The sequence below is a fragment of the Lissotriton helveticus genome, chromosome 2_1 (genome assembly GCF_964261635.1).
Source record: "Lissotriton helveticus chromosome 2_1, aLisHel1.1, whole genome shotgun sequence".
In the NCBI taxonomy this organism is placed as follows: domain Eukaryota; kingdom Metazoa; phylum Chordata; class Amphibia; order Caudata; family Salamandridae; genus Lissotriton; species Lissotriton helveticus.
The window spans coordinates 383,482,181-383,510,117 of NC_136059.1; the positions used below are offsets into that span (position 1 = coordinate 383,482,181).

Here is a 27,937-nt window from a genome sequence, read left to right on the forward strand (position 1 = left end):
CCAATTAAGGCATAATTTCCCTACACTGTAAGTTGTTACTACCCCAGGATGCTGTCTTTGAACATATCGTGGTTCTGGCCGATTGACAGTGAAACCCTATGTTTTGTTCAGGAATCTATCGTGACAGTTTGTGTCTGTGAACCAGAGCAACCATTTTTTTCCATTCTGGATCTGATCATTTGTGATGCAAAATAGTATGTACATCGACTTCCCCCTGTGTAGTGCTATTACTTGCAGGTGCAGGTGTGGACAAAGTGTTCATGTCTTTGATCTTGGCTATGCCAAGGCAAGACGTTTTTTGGACAGTGTCATTCAAAAAGATTATTTGCTCAGGGATGATACAGGCTCTAAACAAAGCGTCTACCCGCTGCACTCGCCAATCATTTGTACCCCAGACAGATTTTGTCTCAATGTTGTCTTTCTAAAAGTCGAAACCCTGTCTAGACAGTTGGGCAGTAAAGGCTGCAGAATAAATCTGTTTTGTATTGGTTAACATATTTTTCGTTCCTGTCTTGTTCACATTTTTAAAATAAAACAATTCTAGGTTTGATAAGTTGAATCCTGAAAAATATGGAAACTTATTTGCAAAAGTTTTTGAGCTACCCTTTGGAGGTGTAGGACAATGTTCCCATTGGTTATACATAAATACATTTCTAGGTGATGCAGTTTTATGCACGAAATGATGACCATAATGGTCATAAAAGTAAAGTTGTTCATAGTCTGATGAACCCTCAAAATATTCATGATTTGTGAATGCTGCAGACATTTCTAGATCAGACATCATGTTATTAACAGTCTCAAAGTCCCAATCATCAGAAAAGGTACTAGAGGTAATAAAGTCACTCAATACAATTTTAAACAAGTGTGAAATCTTCAAAAGTTCAGACGGGCCAAAAATGTCATATTCAGTTTCGGCCCAAACTATACCACCTGGTATAGGAACGGCTGTGATGTTCACTGCTGACAAGTCTCTTGTTTCACAATGGGATGATTTGTGTGGCTGCAGAAGTAAGTTTACTCTTTTACTTGCTGTGCCCATTTGGATATATTTTCCATTTATCAGCATACTCATAGTCATTACCAGAGCTAGCCATAGAAGAAAGAAAAATATTGCCAAAACTGTCCATAGTTCGATCCAAGGTCTTTTTCAGGTGATGAAAAAAGTCTGTTGCTTGTTCTTTGAAAGTTCTTTGTGCCAGTGTCGTTTCAGGTTCGTTGGGATCCTCGGAAAACGTATCAAAGTTAATGAAATAGCCAGAGGCAGTTCTGTCATTGGTTTGAATGGCATCAGGATTCGTTGAAATTGCTGGAGCCAGTTGATCACTTGTTGCTTCATTGAAGACAGGTGTATCAGGACGAACTGTTATTTGGGTTTCAAGAGGAATAAGTTTCATAGCATTGTTGCATAGTCCTTCATTTCTCACTTCTGACTCCTCAAAGGTGATGAGTCTCTCAGATGAACCTCTTGGATAGTAGCTAGAGCAGTGCGTCTGCTACATTGTTGGAGTCCACTTGGCCTACTGCTTAATATTCGCCACATAGTGTGGTTTGATCAGGTCGATGGACACCAATCTTTTCTCCTTTTTCCATCAAGGGGCGGCAAAAGTACTGTTCTTGATCCGTGGATTGCTAGGACAGGTACTGGTTGTCTGTAAGAAGGCCCAAATTCCTACTTGTCTGTGATCTTTTCTCTGACTAGATCCACAAGCTTTGGGATCCAGACAGGCCTTGCTGGGATGGCTGGTTTTTCCCCAGTGGTGGTTGGCTTCAGGAACACGTTGCTTTGTTTCGATCTTAGTTCAGTTAAGTCCTGTAAAACAGCCAAATGAACTTTGATATAAAATTCTTTATTTTCTACCACTGTGCCCTTCATGTCAAGGTCCGGTACCAACATTCTAGTCCCAAATAGGACCTCATATGGAGTGACACCCGCTAGAGAACTTCTTGGCAAATTATTTAATGAGCGTTGGACCCCATAAAGATGTATGACCGACCCATCACCCGAACCTAATACCCTAGCTGTTATAGACTGCTTTATGTCCCATTTTTTTCTTTCCACAACAGAATTACCCTCAGGATGGAATGGAGAAGAATACCACAATTCTACACCCAAACTGGCCATGGCTTCTTTGTAAGCTCGAGAGCTAAACGCAGGGACCTGGTCAGAGTTTAGTGTATCTATTGCATATGTGCCGATAAAGACTCGCAAATCTTTTATAACAGTTCGAGCGTCAGCTGAGCGCTGACGCCACATCCAAAGGAACCTTGATTTTAGTGTTTGTGGGATAGCAGTTGTCCATAAGGACGTCTGCACGTAGATAGTCTAATGTTGTCTAACAATGGTGTCTGTACTGGGCTGGCTATGAGTCAGGTGTCTGGTGGCATTCTGTACTGCGATCTCTAGTGCAGTCAATGGAGTTATTGATGTGAATCAGTGTATTCATCCCTGGCCACCAGTACATCTCTTTTAAAGTTAATATTGTTTTAGAGATCCCCTGATGTTTCAGATCCTCTTCCAGATGTGCTTCATAAATCAAAGCTGTCCTACGTTCCACGTTTGGAATTACCCTATCCCCCACTCCAGGGATTCGAGCAAACGGAACGATTACCCTATCCCCCACTCCAGGGATTCAAGCAAAGGGAACGCTGTTTGCATCAATTATATGCGAGTGTTTGAGTGGAAACTTTTTAGGTAACGCTGCACCGCTGCCTTTGCTTGAAGCATTGACAGCCAGTATTATTTCACTGTCTATTCTCGTTTTGGAACGAGTGATTGCAGCTACGGAAGCCGTTTGCGCAACCTCCTTCGTGGCTTCATCAGCCAATGATCAGCCAATGAATTCCCTTCAACGTGAACGCCATCACTTTGATGACTCAGCGTGTGTATCTTGTGAGTGTTTTGTAGTCCGTTTCGCAACTGAACTACTTGTTCCCAAAGCATTTTATGCTTGATTGTGTCACCTTTTGAATCTTTGAAACCATTTTGAAGCCAGTTCTGTAAATATTCATTGTAAGATTGAACACAGTGAAAGGAATCGCACACTATGAGTGTTAAACTTGGCCCATTTTCCCAGATTCTTTCGCTTTTCACCCCCCTGTTTTAGGATGTCTCCCCAATGGTAGAAAGATGTATAGGCCATGTGTGGTGTGAGACGCCTTGTTAAATGTAATGCAATGGTGTGCGCACTTGTTAACCCCCATTGTAGGAATGCACCCTGGTGTCGCTTTTAAAATAGATGCCATGGCTGTGTGTTGTGCCACCTGACTGTGGTAGGTTAGCAGTCTAGTTGTTGGTTCCCAGCCATCCCAGCTTTTGGAGGGACCCAGGGTGATCTACTCCTCCCCCTGAGCCAGTTAGAACCAGTTTCCCAAAAGGCTTCTAGAAGCTTCTGGCACTGCCTGGTAGGTGGGTTGAGGGGTGCATAAATAAGGGGGCTGTGCCACCATGTGCTCAGACAGAGCAGGGACATGAACGTGAGGGGACCTGCTGCCAGGGAGTACCGCCACTTGGGCCTGTGTGCTGGACCCTGCACCTAACTGAAACCCTTCTGCTGTCCACAGGGCTAGTGGAAGCCCCACTGCAGGAGTACAGGCTGCTGTACAGGAGGAGTGCCATGCTACAGTGGAGGATGGTGAAAGTCTACCGCCCTGTCCTGATGAGTACCCACTGACTGCTGACCTTGCCCAGTAGTGCCTGCTGCTCTGCTACCTGGCCCCTGAAGAAGGAGCGCCATCCTAGGTCCCTGAGGCTGGTGGGACCTTGCGCCACACGAGCGCTACACCTAAAAGCACCTAGAAAAGAAGAGCGCTTACCTGACTGCCAAGGCGCACCTTTGACTGCAGCCAGAAGGAGGTGAGGAGCTCTATAATCAGAGGGCTAGTGAAGAAGAGCGCTATCCCCTGTCTCCAGCTTGCCTGCTGACCAGCGCTGGGACAGTGCAGCGCTGTATTCCTAGCCCCAGAGAGGAGGAGCTGTTGTCCGCAGTGCTTTATGCTAATCTGGTCCAAGAAGAAGCATGGACCCAACAGCGCAGTGTGGCCAGGACAGACTGAGTTATTTAAAAGCGCAGCGGGTGCCCACCCTGTGGATTTTGCACTAATTTGGAGGGAGCCTACCCCTCATTGTGGGACCGAGCGACTTCCTGCAATCACCGTCGCCGCCCGGTACCTGTGCCGTAGCGCTGTGTTCTGGGAAGCGCTAGTTTGCAATCACCGCTGCAACCCGGGCGCCGGCACCGCTGTGGAGGGAGCGCTGAGCCTGCCTGATCACTGTCGCGGCCCGGCGCCCCATCGGCGAGGTGACAGCTGTTGCCTCCATTCCCACCGCAGCCCCCGAGCTAGGAGAGGGCCGCCGCAGCATCGAGGAGGCCCGCGCTGGGCCGAGAGAAGCTGAGAAGGGCGGTGTCACGTGGTTGGGGCGCCGGCCACGTCACGCTCTGATTGGCGGTTGGCGCCGTGCCCCCCAGGAATCGCGCCCTGATTGGCTCCCAGGCCGGCGAGAGACCCGGAGTCGTCCAGACCGAGGAGGATGGGAGCCTACCCCGCTTCCGCTTGCGGAGAAGTACCGCGAGTGATCTACGGGGCTCCCTGGTGGAAGGGAGAGCCCTGCGTGAAGACTGCGAAGTCCCGGGCCACACGTGGCGGGACCCGTGTGAAGAGTACCACCGCCAAAGCCGGACAGAGCCCTGAAAGCGACGTGCCTGCCCGGAGGGAGAACGGGGGCGTGGGTCTCACTGAGGCACAGCCTCGGTGCCTTGGACCGTCGCAGGAGCTTCCCCGAAGAGGAGAACAGAGTCCAGGAGCCGTGTGAGTGGGGTTCAGCTGTGTGGGGGAACTGCCTGAGGCCTTTGAGGAGCTGGGGGTGGAGAGGGCAACGGGGCATACTCTCGGTGCTCGCCACCTCCCCTCTTTTTGCCTGTGTGACTTCCCTGCTGCCCCGACTGGCAGTGGGCAGCTGCAACGTGCAGCAACAATTATTGAAGCCCCCGTGGGGCCCTCCCACGGACCGGACCACAGTGCTCCGGGGGCTACACCGCGACGCCACAGTGGAGGGTCGCTGCAGCGATTGAGGCATTTTTGAGCCTAGGGCCCAGAAGAAGGACTACAACGTCCCCAGGTTGTTTTGAGGGCTCCTACGTGGCTGAGCTGACTTTAGTTTACACCACTGCCCTGCTGGACAGTGGGCAGTGGTAACGGTTGGGGTGAGAGACTGATCTGCCCCATGCCCAAAGGACTCTGCCTGTGGTGTCCTGATGTTATGCCCACATGTTAGGCTTCATGACCACGCTAGTGCCTCTATATTAACGCTCCATGCTCATGTGATAGTGGTAACTGCTGATGAGGGTTGGGCAGGTGGTAATGTCGTACCTATGCTAATATGCTTATGCCGGTAATTTCTAGGCCTAGTTGGATGCTTTCTGTGGAGGGTATATTTAAGGCTGTGCCCAGGTTTGTGCCTAATGTTAATTATGACTTATGCTAATGCTCCTGAGGCCTACTGCTTTTGGGCTGCTATGTTTGGGCTCCAGGCTAATGGTATGCCCACTGTTGATGGATTCCTGCCTAAGGTTCTATGCCATTCTTATGTGAACTGTGTTTCCTGCCTCATGATTTAGGTCTGCTGCATGCCTATGCCTTATTTTAATGCTGACGCCTAATGAGTTTTCATGCCCAATGATAATGCTTTATGTTTTGCTATTACAGAATTGCAACTGATGGACGTATCTTTTTTTATTCATCCATTATCCTTTCCCAATGGTTCTGGCAGTGGCCCGACTGGCCCTGCCCTGTAAATAATCCCCATTGTAAAAATTGCTCTGGCGCCAGTTGGCGCAGTATAGTGATAATTGTGATTACCTGTGGAGGTTTGGTACAATACACGAGTTATTCTTTTTCACCAAAACTGGTGTTGTGTCTCTTTTTGTGGGGTGCCTTGTGAGTCATCTGTGTGTACTGTGTGGATGCTTCACACATGTCCTCAGGAGTTTGGCCTGTCTTATGGAGTTTTATGAGTAGGGGGTCTCTGAGGACAACACAACTGAGTTACATCAGTATCTAGCGTTAAATTAGTGTCTTACCAAACATTAGGCACCATGTAGTGTAGTTCTTATATCCCTGATAGGCTCTGCGCATTGGAATAATATACACTATAGTTGTGGCATAGGACTGAGGGCGGTTTGCCTCTATTGAGTACATTAAACGTAATTACTTGTGTGTGCCAGCTAACTCAGAAGTCACTAGAAACTTCTCGAATGAACAAGAAGGGATTAGTTTCTGTCAACCGCATAAACATGACAACTTTGTTTCCCTTTAGTTTCTACAGAGTTACACAGAAATAGACGGGCGTTTCAATAAAAAGGGTTTATTGAACAGTCTAATTTCTCGTGCAAGAGATATGTTTGTAGCTATGACATATATTCATAATATACATAAATAAATAACACAGGCTAAAATGTGAATACTCGTGTGGTGCTTCTAGTTAGTTCTACCCCAGTGTACCTAACCTAAGTGTAGAACAAGGTAAGAAGTAGGTGCTGTTTTCTATAGTCTAGTTTAGTTAGCTATAGTTAGTATTGCCAAGAGTCCCTCTAGGTTCTAGTCTTCTCCATACCATAGAATGAGAGAGTTTGGAATCTCTTTCCGGTTCTCGAACTCTAACACCCCGCAAGGGGAGTCAGAAACACTGGAGCTGGATTCTCTGTGAGAATTCCTTCCGAACTTGCCGTGGCAAGCCGTATCGAGCTGTGCAGCCGAGCCGTGGTTTGCCAGGGTAAGTGAAGGTATATTTATACCTAGAAGGTGTTTAGGAATGCAAGTATTGACGTAAAAGTCGGGCAGAGGAACGTCATGAATGAACCCCTAAGGAACAGATGTTCATGCATAATAAATGAGTTCTTGGAGAAATCAATAATCCAAGCAGGGGAAGTACTAAAGGCTTAAGAGTCTGGTTTTCCAAGAACTCGTTGTGACGTGGATGGACCATGCCTGTATTTGGTTAGCATGGGTAATGCCTAAATAAGGGTTGGATTTCTATGCCTAAATATGGGCAATGAAAATTGTGCCTATATAAATCAGGAAACCTATATACGGTATCTAAATCGATACACAACAACACTCTATACATACACAGAGTAGGGACTGCATAGTAGGAGTAAGCCTGTTTACTACCTTGTATTATATGCCTGAATATATACACTGTCTTAGCACCATGTTTGAACTAAATCCGCTGTTCACTCTGTTAGTGCTCGTAATCACTTTCGTCGGGGTCTGTCTACTGATTATTGTAGCACATGTATTCTATATAAGAATAACGTTGGTTCAATAAATATTTAGAAAACATCCCATTGTGTAATCTCTGTATATTTCTCGGAGGACAAGAGTGCATGAGTGACTGAGCCAAAAGGATCTGACATATTCCAACGATCCCTGAGGGGTCTGGGTTGTCATGTTAACCGCTTGCCAGAAACCATATGCTCCCTGTTCAGGTTAGGGGGGTTTATGGTGGCACTGTGAGCTAGCTGGTCTCTAGGACAACGTATCCTGCAGGGGTGCTTGGAATCAGTCTAGACACCTTACCCAAAGTTTATGTTGTTCACTAATGTGCAGGTCGTACGGATTAGTGGGAACTACACAACACAACATGGTGTTATGTATCCTAGATTACCTTGCACGAAATGCGCAGACTGAATCCCAAGAAGAGTCATTGAATAACAAAACAAGATCTACAGTGTATTTCGAAAATAATGTCTCAAAAGTGTTATATTTGGCTGTGCAAGTACAAGCAGTCTAAAATGTGTAATATGCAAAACTAAGTGGTAACCAAGTTGGGCCCAGAATGGAAATCATTACAACGTATCCCATCCTTATCGCCATTTGTAGCGGCTTCCTAGCCTGGGTACCCACCAATGACCACACCGCATATGGAGGTTAGTATTATAAGTCTTTATTTTGCTGCATCTAACTGCAAACTCCACCTTTCAAAACAAGCCGTCATGGCATTAGGCTCTGACACATATGTCACAGTTCTACGTAGTCTGTTAGGAACTAAAAGGGTTTCATCATAAAATATCGCAAGACACTACACTAACTACGTAGCCTAGCCTCTGTGGGCCTACTGTGTATATTGACTTAACAAGTGACATTCATACCATAGAAGGAGCTCACTCATGGGGTAAGAGAGATCTGCTTGCACTTGACTTGCCCATATTATTCCCAAATGGCACATCAGACTTTAGTTGATGGGGAATCTAAGTCATACCGGCCTTTGTCCCTGAAAAGTTCGATGTGACTGGGGGCTTGCAATAGGGCTTCTGCATGATTATCCTTGTCAAATGTCAAATGTCATGGTACTTATAGAGCGCACTGTCACCAGACGGTCACCTTGCGGTGTCGCCTATGCGACTTCCTGGCGCTGATACTCATACCGCTGTGGAACCCCTCCTGGCTTTCCCTGTGAAGTGTCCACTTCTGGGCACCCCCAGGGTGAAGCCAGGCATCCTTAGCGCTGTTGGGGTCGGTGTGGAGGCTAAGCAAGCTATTGCCCTGAGTTGCAGCGTGGGGCCCGTGATTAGAATAGGCACAGAGGCGAGAATTAACAGGTCCGAGGAAATTGAGCCCGAGACCCCGCCGAGACGGGAATCGAACCCTGGTCCCTGGCCAGAACTCTGCATCAGGGTCTGCCGCTCTAACCATTGAGCCACACTCCTCCACCTCATCATTTTTAGAAGTGATTGTCAGTGAAACAAGGGAGCTATTTTCCTCCTAAAAATGTGATGTACTGTATATACATGCCCTGTATTGAAATTATGGCACAGTGGAATTCCATTGTATCAGGATATGTGTTTAATGAACACTAGAATTCTGCAGTTAAATTACAATAATAATTAATTGACTGTCAATGTAACCCAAACAGAAGTACTCCTTCCAAATGGCCACCTGATCAGAGCAGTGTTGATATATCATTATCTGTTGAATGTGGAAGACTTCAGAATGACTTCCTGGAGCCCCAGAGGACTGCCCTGATGCTAGTAGAGGATTGCCCTGCTAATAAAAACCCAGCCTCTGCTGGAGTGAGTCCTAACCCCCCCCACCCCCTGCAAGTAGTGCCCCCATGTCCTGGACCATTGGAATTGGTGATAGAAGTGCTGCTTCTAGTTAATCCTAAAACCTGGGACTGAGAAACACTTTCCCCTAAACGTGCCTGGAGAACTAACAGAGGACTGGAACCTCCCTGCCAGCTGATCTGCCCATAGAGCATCGCCAGTGAGTTTGACTTCTTGGTACTCCCACTACGTTCTGCTCCGCAGAAACAACTCCTGTTCAGCTACGCCTATTAGTGATGGTATCTGGCCTCATGAAGCTCTCTTTGGCTACAGCTTGCAGCTTCATCCCGTTGGCAGTTTTCTACTTCAAAAAAGTTGTCAAAGTCCAAAGGTATAAATCTTAACCAGGCTCAACAGCGACCAGATACCTATGGAGAATGATGACCTCCTTGGCCTGGAATCTAGCTTTTCCTATGCAGAGATTTTTCTTGCCATTGTTTTTTTTTTTTTAATCTCTTTATTCGCATCAGATTGGTCCGTACAAGCATACAAGCACATAGTAAACAAAGTACAATGAAAACTGTAGCAGTCATTATACAAAATAAGCAGCTGGAGGACGTGACCAACAGTATTACAGGCCGTGCAACACATTCTAAAGACTCATTTTCCTTTTTCCAGTTCTATATTGGAATCGCACATGTGGAAGAATGACGTAAAGAGATATATATGCTTTCAAACATAACGAAAATGAATATGCCATAGTGAGAGAGAGAGCGACCAGCAACACAACAATCATTATTAAGGTGGTAAAAGCATTAGTATAGGCAGACGTTGATCAAGGAAATGACATATGAGGAGATGTCAGTTGTGCAACATCATCAAATAGGGGCCAAGTAGGCAATGACATAGAGAAGAAAACCCCCTTTCTCAAACATCACTAACCATGGAATCGGCAGTTCCCGCCCACCCCGTCCCAGTAGTGTTTTACTGACGAGACCTTCATAACGCAACAGGCAAAACTCAACTGTCATGCTAGTGATACTTATCCCACCCCTTCCGGGACAATAGAACTGGCAGCTTGGGATTGTGTAGCTTGCGTTAATTTGCTAACGTACTGTCGGTATGGGCCCCAGATATCAGCTGGGCGTGAAGCTGTTGGGACCTGCTTGGAATATTCCACACTATTGATGTTGCATTGGGCAAGACTGCGTAACCATGCCTTGGAGTTGGGGATTCTTCTGGACCCCCATAATAAAGCAATTTCCCTTTTCGCTAGCAAGAAGCCTATGGCAGCCAGCTTCCGCGTGGCGCGGGGGAACTCAACCACAAAACCAAGCAGCGCAATCTCTGGTATGGGCTGCAGCTCACATTCCAGAATGTCACCTAAGATGTGGTGTACTTGTAGCCAGTAGTCATGCAGTTTGGGACAAGTCCATGTAAGGTGTGCAAAGTCGGCATGCGGGGCCTTGCATTTGGGGCAGCTATGAGGCCTGGTTGGGTCGATTTTGTGGGCCAGGTCCGGTGTGAAGTACACCCGCCTCAAAAACTTGAAATGTATCAATTTGTGCCTACTATTAATGGAGACATCTTTAGTAGCTCGGCAACAAGCGGCCCATTGGTCATCCGAGATAGTTCTACCTAAATCGGTTTCCCATGCCGCACGGACCCTCGCGTCCGAAGCAGGAAGGGCCGCCACACAGAGTCCGTACAGCCTAGAAACCATATGTGCGCCTGTGTGGGACTGGAGTAAGAAGGTTAGGGCAGCCATGTCATCTGGGGGTAGTGGGAACGAGGGGAACTGTGCTCCTAGCATGGATCGCACTCTGGTCAATACAAACGAATCCATAAACGTCCGGTCAGTGAATCGCTGATCCTCTGACACTGAAAAGACATGTCCGTCTGGGAACAGGTCCCCTATTGTGGTGAGCTGATATTTGGATAGTGTATTGCAAACCACTTTTTCAGCGGTGATTGGGAACCAGTGTGGGTTCGGTAGTGGAAGAGCCGGAGAATACAACACGTCTAACTGGAGTAGTCTACGCAGTTGCATCCAAGCCCATGATGTAGTGGAAACAGTCTGTATGTCTTGCGGGTCTCGGGGTAAGCCTTTTGGCAGTACCGTGTTGAGGGCAAGCGGCAATACCAAGTCCGCCTCCGGCCCAGATATGGAATCCGAGCGTCCGGGTGGAACCAGGGGTGTGCATAAGCGCATTGCGCGACCAGGTAGTAAAGATAAAAATCGGGCACTCCAAAGCCTCCTCTTTCATAAGGCAGTGTCAGGATTCGCCAGGAAACTCGCGGGTTCTTGTCTCCCCACACCAACCGTAGCAACAACGAGCGTAGTTGGGTGAAGAAGATTTTAGTGAGTGGGATCGGAATGTTGTTAAAGAGATATAAAAAACGGGGGAGCACGATCATTTTAATTATGGCAATACGGCCAGCCATCGATAGAGGAAGGCGAAGCCAATGTGCCAGATTATCTTCCAGGAAGTCCAACGCCCGGCCATAGTTCAGTCGAATCATTGATACCGTGTCTAAATGAATGTGGATACCCAAATATTTCACCGAATCAGCATTCCATTCAAGCGGGAACGGGCAGTCCCAGCGTTCAGTGGAGGGGGTGAGTGGAAAGATGTCGGATTTGTGCCAATTAATACGAAGGCCGGAGTATACCCCAAAGCGGGTGATCTCCAGTAGCAGGGGCGCCAGATTCGTCTCCGGGGATCTGACATACAAAATGGTATCGTCCGCGTATAGAGAAATAAGAAGCGGACCCGTTCGAAACTGGAGCCCACGGTGCATGTGGTGTTCCTGAAAGTGCCGCACCAAAGGATCCATGGCCAGGATGTATAGCAGAGGGGACAGGGGGCAACCTTGCCGGGTTCCCCGAGAGAGAGGAAAGCTATCAGAAACAGTGCCATTCAGGCGCAGCCGCGCCCTAGGGGTGTTATAAAGCAGTTCGACCGTAGAGACGAACAGCGGCGGCATGCCCATCCGTCTCATGACAGACAGAAAAAAGGGCCATTCTAAAGAGTCAAACGCCTTTTCGGCATCCAAAAACACCGCAGCCGCTGGTGTATCTGGGTCTATTCTGTGGAGCACCGAAAACAACGTCCTGAGATTAAAGGAGGTGGATCTGTGGGGGACAAATCCAGACTGAGCTGGCGAGATAATAGACTCCATCAGTAAAGACAGTCGGGTTGCTAGGACTTTGGCTAAAATCTTGTAGTCTAGGTTAAGTAGGGAAAGGGGTCTGTAAGAGCCACACCTCGCGGGGTCCCGGCCCGGCTTAGGGAGTAGAACGATGACAGCTTCTCGGAGCGTGGGTGGCAAAACCCCTGTTTCGAGTGCCTCCGCATACATCTCTATCAAGCGGGGTACCAGCTCCTCTTTGTATTCTTTATAAAAGTCGGCCGAAAAGCCATCAAGCCCCGGTGCCGAGGAGCCCCTCAATGCATCTTTAGCCTCAATGACGCAGTCCGGATCGATAGGCATAGCCAGGAAATCCTGCATATACTTTTCCAGGAACACCATGGAGACCTCGTTGATATAGGGGCCTGGGTCGCGATGATCCCCTGTCAGAGTGGAGGTGTACAATGTTTTGTAGTAGGATAAAAAGGTTTCGCAGATGGCAGGGGTGGTCTGATGTCGAACGCCCAAGTCATCCACCACTTCATAGATGTATGAGGCCTGTCGGGGAGGGCGGAGCAATTGAGCCAAGAGCCTGCCAGGTCTGTCTCCTTCTCCGTATTGCCTAGCTGAGTGTTGTGCGCCTAGATATTTCAATTCCCTATCTGCAGTATCCCTGAACTCCTGCAGTAGCTCTAACCTCTTCGCCTCTACCTTACCGTCGGTGTCCGTGAGTGTGTCCCTGTCCAGTTTGGATATTTCTGTCTCGATACGTGTCATGGCGGCCCGAATCTCGCGCAAGGCCCCTACGTGTTTAGTGATGCAAACCCCTCTAATAGTGGCTTTGAATCCCTCCCACAGCGTGGCCCAAGTGTCTACAGTGCCCGTGTTGTGCTCAAAATACTCCTCTATCGCTGTACGAATGTCTTCCTTGAAGACCGGGTCAGATAACGCCTTGCCGGGGAAGCGCCAGTGTCTCTCGTAGCCCCCCAATCTGGGAACCAGTAGGGTCAGTACAATAGGAGAGTGATCCGACAACGTGCGTGGGAGTGTCGAATGATCCTTCACCCAACCGGCCACTCCTGGAGAAAGGAGCCAGTAGTCAATCCTGGTGCTAGTGTTGTGATAACCAGAGTGATGTGTATAAGTGGGCGTGTTAGAGTACAAACGAGCCTCAATATCAATGAGCAGGTAGTGTGTGCACATGTCTGTCAGTACCGCACGTGAGCGGGGTTTGCAGTCGGGGGAAGAAGACGTGCTATCCCTGGCAGGGTCCATCAACAAATTAAAGTCTCCACCTATCACCAACATATCGGTGTCCAGGCGTAGCAAGGCATCATGGAGACTTTGGAATAAGGCAGGGGAGTCTGAGTTGGGACCATACACTCCAGCAAAGGTGATCTTGAAGCCAAGAAGTACCCCCGTAACAATGACATATCTGCCTCCATCGTCAATTACACTGTCTGAGTGCACAAAGGGGACCCGCCTATGTATCATTATCGCCACACCCCTCGCATATCTGCTGTCGCCGGAGAAGAACCTATAGGTGCCCCAACCCCTGGCAAATGAGGAGGAGTCATTCCGCACTAAGTGTGTCTCTTGTAGAAACAATACATCAACCCCATGTCGCGCTGCGTAGTTTAGGACCTGACGTCGTTTTCTCGTGTTATTTAAACCTCGGACGTTCCATGACATCAGGGTAAGTCTGGAAGGCCCAGGTTGCTGTCCTACCTTAACCATTCAAAACCGAAGGAATCACAATGAAACAAGTGTGTGCACAGCAGCCGCCCCCCTCCCGCAAAATAGGCATCATTCATGAATAAAAACAGTGCAATGTCATTAACATTATAACCGAAGAATGAAACAATCCCTCCCACCCTCCCACCACCCAGCCTCTCCTTAAGCCCCAGGAGGCATCTCCCATCCTGAATAAGAACACCAATATCATCCGACAAATGCAATGGTCCAGTAATACAACTGAAAAGTAAAAGCCAACTAAGAGAAAAGCACAATACGGCTCGTGCCATGTGGGGGGTGGCAACGCTCCGCCACGCGGGTACCCCGGCCGGGGCGACATTCAATTCTCAACAAATATAGAAAACACTGCAAAAGTTACATCATCGTTAGGCGCAGAATACTGAAAGGAACGGCCATTCCAAAGAGAAGGGGTACAATTCAGCCTTGACCGCTCTCCGCAAAAAGGTCAGTACTAGCCTGCGAGTCAGTGTGTGGCGGAGATTTTTGTGCTTCGCCTGAGGACCTAGGCGACCCTCTGTTTTTGTAAGCTTGACAAAATTCCTGTGCCTCAGCGGGGGAATCAAAAATACGAAACCTGCCATCCACGTCTACTCTGAGCCTGGCAGGGTACAGCATTCCGTAGCGCAACCCCAACTTGCGCAAAGCGGCTTTGACACCAGTGTATTTTCGGCGCGCGTCCTGGACCATAATTGTGAAGTCTGGGTAAAAGGATAGCACTCCGCCTTGCCATTTCACCTCGCCAGCCTCCCTGGCAGCTTTTAGTGCCGCGTCTCGGTCTCTGAAGTTCATGATTCTGGCTATGATGGGCCGGGGTGGTAACCCCGGATTAGGGCGAGGCCCCAACGATCTGTGTGCGCGCTCCACTATGAAGCCAGCCGTGAATGTGTCCCTGCCAAATAGTTTGATCAAGAGATGTTCCACAAACGTGTCAAAGCGTCCGGTCGCTGTCGTCTCCGCAACACCAATTATGCGAATGTTATTGCGCCTACTGCGTGCTTCTAAATCCTCGTTCTTAATAGCAACATCCTTAAGGATCTTCTCCACGCGTTCCAATCTTTTCAGCGTCGACACAGCTCCATCTTCTAAGTCGGAAACTCTGGATTGAGTTACATCCAGGCGCCGATCCTGCGACTGAATCTTCGCGCCCATGTCCGCCATTTTTTTTTCGAGAGTGTCGAAGCGGGAGTCCAAGGCCTTAAATCCAGCACGCATTTCGCCCAACATTTCGGCGACCATACCAGCGGTGTCTCCCGGTGTCACTTGGCCTTCAGCGTCCGCAGCATGTGTGGGTGGGTCTTCAACTGTATGGAGGGCAGCCGCTTCGAAGGTAAGTTTCCGCTGGTTAAGATCTCGTTTACCCATAATGGAAATGGCGGTGGACAAGCACCAGTGCGACAAGATACAGCGACCAGCAAGAACGTTGAGCACAGTTACAGGGCACCTTGCAGGCGAGGTGTACAGACCAGGACAAATGGATCAGGGGTCGTAAACACCACTCCGCGTTAGGCGCTATCCGCACCGTGGAGATCGCAGGGACGCCAAGGCAGAACCGCGCAGTCCAGGGGGTCCCATGCCAAGGTGACACGGCAGCCTGGAGCCAGTCTGGAGGTCGAGCTCTTGCAGTAGAGAGGGCCAGTGAAGGGTCGCGGTGGCAACAGTGAACCAGCAGGTAAGTCTATACCCTCACTGTCACAAGGCAGCAAATGGCAGCGTAGTAGGAAGACCAAGCATTTAGTTCAACGAGGAACAGTCAAATGAGTCACCAGGGCCATACAGACTGCTCATGGTATTCCAGCATGCTCACAGGCGTGTAGCGTGGGTGGCCGGTTGCTGCATTCAAGGGCTGGAGAGTGCGCTGTACGTGGGCGTGTTGGGGGACAGGCGCGAGTCGGGGAAGCGTGTTGGTGGTGGGGGCGAAGATGTGGAACCCCCACCAAATGCAGGGATGCGGGCCGCCTGGAAGTCACCCTAGAGCCCCCCGGTTGCACCTCACGTCACCCCCCAATCACATGCAGGGCCCGCCGCCCGCCTCCCCCGCCCGCCACCACGCAGCCCAGGCAGCCACCAAACTCGAGGCCCCGGCTCCCAAGAACGGACTAGGCCGCAAGGGCCGGTCCCGAACCGAGGGTCCGCTCCTCCACTACTGGAGACCACCGGGGGCAAGCAGCGGGCCCGGGAGAGCCCGACAGCAACCCCAATGCCATGGGGGGGAACCAAAGGGCCACCCAGAGGACTCACCAGGCGCTCCGGCGCAGCAGGGTAACGTCCGGCGAGGCCCGAGAGGCCTCACCACCCCTCCGCAGCTGCACCCGTTCTCGCCGTCCCCCGGCCTCCAATCCCGGCCAGTTCCATCAGGCGGTGTCAGGGGTCGGCATCTCGCAGTTTCCGACCCCTGTGCAGTGTCGGATCTCCTGGAAACGGCCCGGTTTGCGGCCCGCTCGGCGGAGCTCTACGTTCAGGCGGCCATTCCGCTCGCCCGCGTAGCCACGCCCCTTCTTGCCATTGTTGATGGCTTTACCAAGATATTACCCATTGGTTCCCGGTGATGACGACTCTTCCTCATACACAGCTTGTTGCTTTGCCCACCTGAGCTCTACCATCTCCAGGCATTTTTTTTTTTTACTACATTATCCAAGTCTAAAGGTAAGCTGAGTCTGGGCCCCTGTCCACCCCTTGTATCCGACACAATCTCTTTTACAGTCTACCTTAACCTTTGACTTTGCCCCGGTCTAGCGTGACAAGATACCCGTGGTTGGCGATTTGATCTTTTGGGAGCTCCATTTTACCCAAAAATTTAATAATTCTCAACTCCAGTAGGTTTGGGGTCATTTTATTTATTAACATGTTCTCTATTTTTCTAAATTGGAGTGGGATTGTTCTTGTGTTATGATTTCAATCTATTACTGTTTGAGTGCTGCATAAATACTTTTTAAAGTGTCTAGGTTAAACCTGACTGCTTTTGTGCCAGGCTACGAGAGGGTTGAGGAGAAGTTAATTTAGTGAAATGTGTGGTTCCCTTTGGTAAGTACTGTGGTTGTTGCTTAAAAAGAGTTTCACCCCAACTCCCCCAATCAATAATCCCATTTCTTACACTTGGAATTTCTTAAGAAGACCTTCATCCAGCCACAAAAATATAGAATTGCAGTAGTCCAGGTTACTTAATATAGTTGCCTAGATCACCAGAGGGTGAGCTAATTCAGGAAGAAAAAGCAAGATGTTCATTAGCAGTTTAAGGAGGAAAAATCACATTGATGCAACATGTTTTATTTGGATCACCAGAGAAAGTTCAAGTTCCAAATAAATCACTAGGTTTTCGACTGTTTTAGCTGGAATGGTTATCCAGCTACTGGTCAACCAATCAAGTAGCAGTGGTTCTGGTACACAGGAATTTTTAAATCCAAAGTACCTCAGTCTTGCCTCAGTTGAATTTGAGCGAGCTGGACTTTGGCCAGTCAGATACTGCTGTCATACAGTGATGAAATGGCTCAGTAGGATTGCCACCTGACCCATGCAGCGAGATGATAAGCTGAGTGTCATTAGTGCAATTCATACACTGGGCAACAAAGAATTCTATGAGTCTCAACAGTGGACGAACGTAGATATTAAATAACGTGGGGTTAGGTGTTCAATCCTTAGTAACTGCTTGGCTCAAGGTCTTAAACTTAGACATATTCGGTGGTAGAAAACTGCCTGGGACCTCTCAGTCATGCAGGAGGGAAACAACCATTACATCGCAACTTTTACAACGCACTACCATTACAACGAAACTTTTACAACGCAAAAACCATTACAACGCAGGTATTTACAACGCAGGTATTTACAACGCAGGTGCTATTACAACGCATACCATTACAACGTAAGTACTGGTAAGTATATAATTATATTTAAAATGTTATATGTTTGTTTTTTAAATGGGGTATTTTTTGGGTTAAGGGTCAGTTTGGGGTATTAGGGTAAAGGGGCATTTTTAGGGTTCAGGGTGAGATTTGGGTTTTTGGGCAAAGGGGTATTTTTAGGGTTCAGGGTCTGTTTTTAGTTATTGGGTAAAGGGGTATTTTTAGGGTTCAGGGTCAGTTTTCAGTTTTTGGGTAAAGGGGTATTTTTAGGGTTCAGGGTCAGTTTTCAGTTTTTGGGTAAAGGGGTATTTTTAGGGTTCAGGGTCAGTTTTCAGTTTTTGGGTAAAGGGGTATTTTTAAGGTTCAGGGTCAGTTTTCAGTTTTTGGGTAAAGGGGTATTTTTAGGGTTCAGGGTCAGTTTTCAGTTTTTGGGTAAAGGGGTATTTTTAGGGTTCAGGGTCAGTTTTCAGTTTTTGGGTAAAGGGGTATTTTTAGGGTTCAGGGTCAGTTTTCAGTTTTTGGGTAAAGGGGTATTTTTAGGATTCAGGGTCAGTTTTCAGTTTTTGGGTAAAGGGGCATTTTTAGGGTTCAGGGTCAGTTTTGGGTTTTTGGGTAAAGGGGCATTTTTAGGGTTCAGGGTCAGTTTTGGGTTTTTGGGTAAAGGGGTATTTTTAGGGTTCAGGGTCAGTTTTGGGTTTTTGGGTAAAGGGGTATTTTAAGGGTTTAGGGTCAGTTATGGGTTTTTGGGTAAAGGGGTATTTTTAGGGTTCAGGGTCAGTTTTGGGTTTTTGGGTAAAGGGGTATTTTTAGGGTTCAGAGTCAGTTTTGGGTTTTTGGGTAAAAGGGTACAAGGTAAAAATAAAGTAAAATTAAATTTAAATTAAATTAATTAAATTAAATTAAATTAAATTAAATTAAATTAAATTAAATTAAATTAAATTAAATTAAATTAAATTAATTAAATTAGAATTATTTACATTTGTAATTTAAATTATATACTTACCTATACTTACGTTGTAATGGCATGCGTTGTAATAGCTCCTGCGTTGTAAATACCTGCGTTGTAATGCCATGCGTTGTAATGGCACCTGCGATGTAAAAGTTGCGTTGTGATGGCATGCGTTGTAAATGCATGCGTTATAACGTCATACATCCATGCAGGATCTGCACCACTCCAATGTCTTTCCTCCAAAGCTGATTTCCTGTAGTTTGGTCAGAAGGATACTGGTCAGATACTTGGTCAGAAGAATACTGAGATACTGTGTTGTAAGCTGCCGACAGATCTAATAATACCAAGGATGAACATTCTGCTTTGAGCATTTAAATGTTATCCAGAGGTAATTTCTACATTAGCAGAAGGTAGACTTTAGCCAAACACTGGGGGACTTGTTTTCTTGTCATTACACTGGTGTGGATTTTCTTATGCTGGGAAGTTCAATATTTGGCTCAGAGATCCCAGGCTGCTACTCCATCAAATGTGTCCCTGTGGGTTGTCTACAAAATCTAACTATGCAGACTTTAGGGCTACAAATGGAATGGACATCTTTCTTCCATCAGAGCAACCAAGGCAGATCACAGACACATCAGCATGTTTTTTAAATATAAACATCGTACAAGGAGACTTTTGTCTTGTGCCTTTCTGCACTGTGATAGAGATGCAGCAACTTAATTTTCTTTTATATTAGCACCTTTACTTTGTATGAAGAATGATGTTTCCATGCACTCATTCAACACTAATGTTGACAGAGTGCTAGGCACAGAAAGAAGAATTGAATTCTACTACACAAAATACAAAAAGGCCGAAACAAATTAAAGGCATCCCCCCTATGTGAAGTACTAATGCAGTGCGCAGTCCAACTGAAAAGTGACAATACAGATTGAAATCACTACCACAGTCAACCTCAAATTTGAAAAGGCCGCTTATCTTGACGGGACAGTTCCTAGATTCAAGTTTGACCATGAAATATAGCCCTTGCAAAAATAAGTCAGAGCCCAGCAGCTTGACATTTTCTTCTCTAATTTGCAGTGTCTTCTTTATTGGCAGATGTTGTGTCTGGACAGTGAAGTGATTCCTAACAAGGAGAGTCTATACTTCTTTTAGGACCAAGCCACAAAAAATGCATCTTTCCTTATTGTAGCCCATCATTCTCCTGTGTGAAAAGTTTCCTGCTATAGAAGGTTGGTCTTCCTGTTCTCATTCAAAGGTGATAAGAATGATGGGAAGTGAAATCAGTTCTTGGCTTTAGTCTTAAGGTTTTATCACAGGTGCAGATTGCATTTACTATCCACACTGTCCTCTTTATTTCAGTGCTCTCTGATATTTCTTAGGTTTGGCTTGAGACATCTTTGCTCTCTGCGACAATTAATAAGATACACAGAGAAGGACTTTCAGTTTTGATCGCACTTTTATCCATTTTGCATAGTGTTTTGGCATTTGTGGTGGTGCTAAAAAGTAGTCCGTCTACACTAACTCTATGGAGTTTGTCTGACACTCTACAGAGTTTGTTTGTCAAGGCACTCTTTATGACATTGGTGATCAGTCACAGCAGACTACAGCGGCGACCACATCAATCACCACACCATGGCCTGCAGGAGAAACCACTATTACAACACCCATCACTGCGGCTGCAACTGCACTGATCACAGCCAGAGTCAGACTGGGATAGAAAATAGTCCTGGGAACCGAATTAAAAGTGGTTCTCATGAGGGAATCAGATAGCCAAAAAAGTGGCCCATATTTGCAAATACAGTTTCTAACTTGTAGAGAGAGGCCTGTTCTATAATAGTTTTGCAAGGCATGGGAGACTGAATGCATTTGTGCTTGCTTGCAGGCAATGTCTGTGGTAATATCAGGGAAATCAACTGTAAGACCCACCCCACCAGACCGTAAAAAAACCCGCAAATAGCCAATAAACTGGCCCAGTCAGACCAGCCTTTATGGCATTGCCAGATTGTCCTATAAGACAGTCTGATACTGACCACAGCTGCCCCCATGATAGGAACAACAACAGCTGCCAGTACAACATGAACAAAGCAGCAACCCTAGCTGTCATCAAACAGGAACTACTGCAACAACAACTGCTGTCACCATGGCAGGGTCACAAGCACCAGCTGCCAGTAAAGCAGGGACAACTGCATTGATCTCAGTTGGAACCAGTGCAGGGACAATAACAACAACAGCTGCCACGGCAGAAGGAACCACACCACAGTAGTGATACCATCTGCCAACAAAGGATAGACCACAGCAGCAACAACAGCTGCCACCACATCAGTCGCAGCAGAGGCAATAGCAGCTGACACTATAGCAGTAGCACCAGTTAACACAGCAGCAACAAATGCAAGCACAGCAGGGGCCACAGAAGTGACTAAAGACATAATGACAGCACAGGCAATGGCAGTGACCAAAGCTACCGCAATCAACAGGACCAGAGAGGTGACGACAATAGTATCCAAAGTAGTAACAACACCATAAACTCCAGCTACCATCATGGCAGCAGCATTAGCCACAGCACGGGAGGGGCCACAACAGTAACAACTGGAGTCGCAACTCTGGCCAGATGCAATCATAAAAACTACCACAGTAGCAAACTAGGGAGTTTACAAGTGAAAGCAGATTCCATCAAAGCTGTAACTACAGCAGGGACCGCAGTAATAACCATATCTGCCATCATGACAGAGAGAACAGCAGCAACCACAGATATAATAAAATCAAAGACCATATATACAAACAGCACAGGGACAACCACAGGCCCAACTGCAGGGACCACTACTGCCCCCACCAGTGCAAACACACCGGAGACTACAGCAGCAACCACATTTACCACCAAATCAGTACCACGTCAGTAATAACAGTTGTCATGATAGATATAAGTGACAATAGATGCCTCCATGGCAATAGCAATAAGCATTTGCAATGCAATTGGTCTCACCTTTGGGACCGTATAAGTATTTAGCTATGCAGCCCAAAATTTGTGTTCAGATGATATATTACCAGAATAACATTAATGGAAGTATTAATCGTTCTATAGATTTACTGTATGAAACTCCACATCTACGTACCTTGACAATGTGAACATATGTAAGGTATGTCAAAGTTGCATTAGGAAGAGTACATCTATAATTATCGCCACAATATTCTACTGGTCAATATTTTTGCCCTTGATATTTTGACATAAAGGCCCCCTTACCTCCCTTGGAACCTGGTTTTTACCTGCTAGCACTGGGACAGCATAGATATGTACATGCATAGTCATAAGCACTGTATGAAAGCGCATGCATGTGATGCTACTTAACCCAGCCTGATAGTCCTCATTTGTGAGCTTGACAATATTTATCAAGCGGCTGATACCTACAGATGTGTTAATTGCCTGCCTGCTGTTTTTCATTGACTCTTTGTGAAGAATTCAATGACAAGTAGTTAGTAATTTCCCGCTAGAGCAGTGTGCAGTGTGAGCACTATCAGGGTCGTGTCCATCAACAGTGCAGTGGCATCAAGGCCAACATGCATGAGGGACCCACTGAACCCCCAGATTACTGCTGTATTTTACCACCAGTGCAGCAGTTTGCATACCCATTTTCTCTGTTTGCACTAGGGCCCTTGGCACATTAACTATGCCAGTGCTGAGCCAAGCTATTGACGCTACTTTGCCAGACACTCTCCTCTTATTTTCCTTTCTTTCTTGCACCATAAAATGAGTACACGGGTAAATATAGAACTGGTTTAGTTTAAAAACTAGATATATGCATTCTAAAAATGCCCGTCCTAGCCTAGAAGCAGACTCCTATCTGCCCCCCTGCCCTCCCTGCTGCATTAGTAATGAGATTAATCTCACAGATAAAGAGAAGCATTAACATGCTCACCTCTCATGCACAGATTGCACAGACCTAATCGCAGCTGCAGCCCACCAGATACGCTTGATTATTGATATGTTTGATTTTTCCTAAAGTCCGCCTTTTTCACACATGTCCCTTAACCAAGATCTTGGGACTGAAATAAATGGAACTCATGGAAATTAGAAACGTGCTCATTGTCTATACCTGCTATCTTGCTGTCCTGCTAGGCCAAGAAAAGTGGCAGCAGGGTACTCCTTACAAACCCCGTTCCCCACCTCACCAAGCTGAAAATTTGAAATGCTGCCATGGTGAGCTGAGCTGCCTCTGGCACTATGGGTGGGGAATGGAGACACACAAAGAGGTCACCCAGGACGGAGAGTAGCAGAAACACAACACTGCTCATCCATCCTTGACAGCAAAAAATGTGGGTGAGACGCAGCCCCAAAGAAAAGAAAGGTGAAAGGCCGCCATTGTTTAGGATCAAGTGTGGCGTGCCGCGCTAGATTTAAAAACATACAGTTGCGCGAGCCGCGAAAACTAAAAGAAAGGTGTATGACCGCTATTGTCTCTGCTTGCTTTCTAGCCTGAGCAGAGAGGGCTACCGGCTGTCCATCAAACTCAGTGTAATTCTGTACACTGAGAGAGAGGGCCTGTGTAAAACATATGTAAAGAGTTGGGTGAGCCACCAAGCTAAAGAAAAGAAAGGCGTGCTGCTGACATTGCTTAAGATCAAGAGTGGCGTGCGGTGCTTGTTTGAAAAAAATCTAATATTAAAAAATACAGGTGGGCGAGCTGGGCAAAGTAAGAGAAAGGCATGCAGCCATCATTGTTGAAGATCAAGTGCAACATGCCGCGCTGCTTAAAAAATATACAACGATACCATGTACATGCTGGCCATGGAGCGGAAGGGTAGGGAGCGTCTTTCAACAGCAGCTAGGAAAATGTCATAAACAAAATAGTGCTCACAAACTGTAAATTACAGCATTCTAAGTAACAAAATAACACATGAAACGGAGGAAGTCCTTATGGGAGGTTACAAGTGGAGAAAAGGAGGCACTAGAGAGGGACTATCAAACAAATTAACCAATGACAAAAAAAAAAGTTTTGAAAAGACAGGCAAAGGAACCAATAAAATACATGGGCTGACAGACAGGCAGAGCTTAAAGCCCATATTCTGAATACAACATATGTCGAAGAGATAAGCCAAGCACTGCCTAGCCGTGACCTAAAAACAGAGGAAAACAAAGCAGCGAACAAAGCAGCAACTGGTTCTGCCAGCAAGACAGGGAGGAAAAGCAAGGACCAGAGTTGTAATCACAACTGGGACAACAGGAACACCTGCTGCCACCACAATGGCTGCTACAGCTGCCTCAACAGAGACGACCTCAGCTGCTGCAACCACTGCAAGCACAGCAGGTACCACAGTATTGTTCACAGTAGTATTGAGAGATAGGACCCCACCTTCTTCCGCAGCCGGGACCAGAGCATTGGCCGCAACTGTCACCACTTCCGGGACCACAGTATCAATCCGACCTGCAGCAACAATAGCAGGTCATTGGCAACAGCTTCTAGCACAGCAGCTAGAGCAGTTGTGTGGCATCACATCATTTTTCTGCATTTTTTAGCAGCTTTTATATTAGCAACATTCTATTTATGAGGAACCTGTGTTACATAACATTATTCACAATATGTAACCAAACCAACATAAACTACAACATAACAAGCCCTTGAAACAGGCAAGATATTACTGTTATCACCTGTAAAGCAAAAACACAAGACACAAATTGTGCTATCCCCAATAAAGAGAGTAGTCCCTCAGCGCACCATTGTTATTTGCAAATTAATGCTGAAAAGAATCAATGACCATCTGAATTATTTTCCTTTTTCTAATATCTATTCAAAATAGGTCCCTCAACAATGATTTCAAATAGCCCCAGTCCATTTTGGACATTTCATTTTTGATCTGGAGGAGATTGTCCATATGGTTTGCATCATTATGAACCAAAAAAATAATATCATTATATATTACACTTCTACACACATCAAGAAACAAAACAAAGAAGTCCGGCAAACTAACAACTGGATAGTTACTATCAGAATCTCTTGATAGTTAATATATGCTCGATAGGTGATCTCAAAATCTCTTGCCTTGTAACACCCGTGTTGGATTGATTGACAATCCAACACAGGTGTTAGAGGTCGAGGATTTCCAGAGCATCTATCGAGTTGCTAGTTTGTTGTTTCCTAATAGAATAGTGTTCTTTTCAGATGTAACATTGTCCCTCATTCACTGAAGTGGAGGCAGAAGGATAGATGGTGAAAGGTAAAGAAGGTGAGACTGAAATGCACCATTTCCTTCATCCTTTGGAGATCAAGGAAAGATATTGACTCCTCTGGATTGCTCAATACAAAATAAATAGAGTACCATAAAGTATGAAGTAGAGGCATACAACTCATCCAGTCATATCCCTAAGAGAGCAAAATGTTCCTGGGGGAACACGCACAAGTGCATGGAGCTAAGCCATCCAATCAGGAGCGTAAAAGGGAGATATATAAAGTCATCGACTAGTGAGCAATGTGCTAACTCAGAACCCATCTAAAGTATATGAAATGCATTGAAATCAGTAGGTCTGCTCACAGTCCGTTAGATCTGTTTGAATTCAAGACCTAAGAAGAAAAGAAAATGAAAGAACACTCAATGTCAAACAAGCTAAATTTTACAAGTACATAGTACACATTAGGATCTGGGTTATTTATCTTTGCTCCATAACTTCCTCCAAGAATGGAGTACACAATTCATTAGACCCATTATGCAATAATTGCCAACTAGAATCAGTTTTACAAAGGAAAATGTATTGTTAAGGGAGATTCCTCCTCCCTCCTTTCAGTAGCACTGATTTCTGTTAACACAGCTGCATCATTTATGACAACTCCCTCATTGCTGGAACATGGACCCTGGATTTTAGGATGGGCAGATACCTTTGTATAAGAGGCTTTTATTGCTTCCTTCAGAGAAGACACTGAGGCTGTTGATGTATGTGTCGTTGATCCCCAGAGAATTGGGACTCCCCAAGAGCTGGAACCAGAGCCACTTCTTATACCAGTTGAAGTCTGGCCAACATTCAAGTCAGCTAAGTTGTTGTAGAAGTCAGTTTTTAAGTCATCTGCTTTTGTTTCATCCTGAAAAAACAAATACATTAGGCAGAAGCTATTAAACTATCACTCTTCATGGCATATCCATTGTTCAGTAATTTACATGAGTTCAGCTTATAAAAAGGAGATGGAAACCTGGTGTGAGAGAAAGTGTACATCATTTTTACATAATCAATTTTCATATTTATGTAGACAGGTAAGGTTCTTTCATGCATTTCATTTTAGTTTTGCATCATGGTGACTGACATTGTGTTTATAATAGATGGAATCCTGTATAACTGTATAAAAATCTATTCTTAATCCCATCTTTGATTATTTGAATACACTTGAACTGTGCTAGTGTCAGCTGGCATTGTTTAAAACAATTTCCTGAGCAAAACACTTAACTGCCATTTAAAAGGAAGATTTGCTTTTCCGATCAATTTCTTCTAAACGTTGTATTCTTTAGCAGCTTTTAGTAAAATGTTTAGTTACTGCACAGGTGATCAGGAATTTCTCTACATATTACCATCATCCAGTGTTTATTATATGCCAATGCCACTTGCACTAATTTTTGAGGACTGGGACTTAATTTCCAACATTAGACTATGACCCAGAGCAAGAGGGAGAAAGGCAGAAAATGGGGACAAGTGAAACATAGAAAAGGAGATGGGAGGATGGTCCCAGTGATGCAGTGAACACAAGAGCCATGTCTAGGCATATTGGTCCCACGGAGGGCGACATACTAAAGCTGTACCTGGGTGATTAGCCCATAACTAGATGGAATCCACGCTGGACTGTTCTGGTTGGAGCAGGGTCAAGACTGATTTGAAGATAGCTGGGTCTAAACTGGGGTGGCATGGTGTGCAAAATAACAATGGACTGGGATATGGCCCTCAGTAACTACCAGTGGCTGAGATTAACTCAAGCATTCTATTCATCACTTTATGTATGCCTTAGTATATCCACCTAAGTGAGGGTGACCCCCTGCTCTGCTTTTGTGTATGTGTGTGGTGTGTGTTAGAAAGAGACCGGCTGAGCAGAGATAGTAAGCAAAGGGTAAATAAGGCTGTTCAGGTAGGAAGGACCACTGTTGTGGATTGCGTTTTAGGTGTAGGTGAGGAGTGTGAAGTGTGCATGCTTGTGTATTGTGAGCCAGTGCCGTTCCCTAAGGTGTGGTGTGATGTGGGCTCGGTGTAGCAGGTTGAGAACTAGTCTGGCTCTGTGATCTGCACTCGTCTGCAGTCTCCTTGTAAGAGGCTTGGTTATCCTTGCATACAGGGTGTTACCATAATCTATTCTGATGGAGATTAGGGCGTGGGTGATTGTTTTCCTGGTGTAGCCACTTGAATATTTTTTTCTGCATCTTTATGGTTTTGAAGCAGAACGAGCCCAATGTGCTGACATGGATGGTCATTTCAAGTTCATTGTCTATGATGATTCTGTGGTCTTTTTTGCATGCAAGCGAGGTGTATGTGTGGGTCCAAGAATTATGGGCCACCAAGCACACTCCAATGGTGAGGAATCTTTCCCGAGGACCACCATTTAGTTCTTGCACGAATTAGGTTTGAGGCAATTGGATTTCTTCTAGTATTTTGTGCAAACTTTTTACACCTCTGGATTCTGAAAAGAATCGTGTATGTTGAGCTATTGCAACACAGACTACTTAGGTCTACCCAAAAGACATCTTTACCGGTTACAACTGTGAAAACATAGTCTTATATTCTTATTGCTTTGACGTCAATTACTTTTTTCATTTGCATATCACAATGTGCACTGATAGATTTTATATTCAAATATGAATGTTGTTTTCTTATTAATCTTGCATGTTCGTCTTTACTCGGCTGGTAAATTTGATGGCTCTAGTAGGCCTAGAAGCCATTTTATTCCAGTAGTACATTTGCACATTTCCTGCATATCATCGTAAAGTGTAGCCTCGCTTTTGATGTTGGCAACCAGAAGCAGGATTGTAAGAAATGAAAGAAGTCGGCAGTGTGCTTTTACGTTGTATCTTTTGCTTGAAGGCTATCTTGCATTTTCTCCATGAGCAAATCCTGCCACCTGTTCAATACATACGTTTTCTGAAATTAACATTTTTCTGTCACATGTTTACACCCCCTAGACTTGTATAAAGAGAGAAATGTAGATAAACCATTTAAACTTGTATGGATTATACCCCAACATGCTCCGAATGGCCCTTTTTTGTGT

The 27,937-nt window shown here is 46.0% G+C and overlaps 1 protein-coding gene across 1 annotated transcript in view; it reads right to left on the reverse strand.

Annotated features, from left to right (window-relative positions):
- The window catches only part of LOC144817999 (complement component C6-like), a 652,704-nt gene that overhangs the window by 271,270 nt on the left and 353,497 nt on the right, over nucleotides 1–27,937 (reverse strand). The window contains exon 7 of the mRNA XM_078675004.1: nucleotides 25,577–25,777. Coding sequence (XP_078531130.1) covers nucleotides 25,577–25,777 — 201 coding nt within the window. The remainder of the gene's footprint in view (nucleotides 1–25,576; nucleotides 25,778–27,937) is intronic.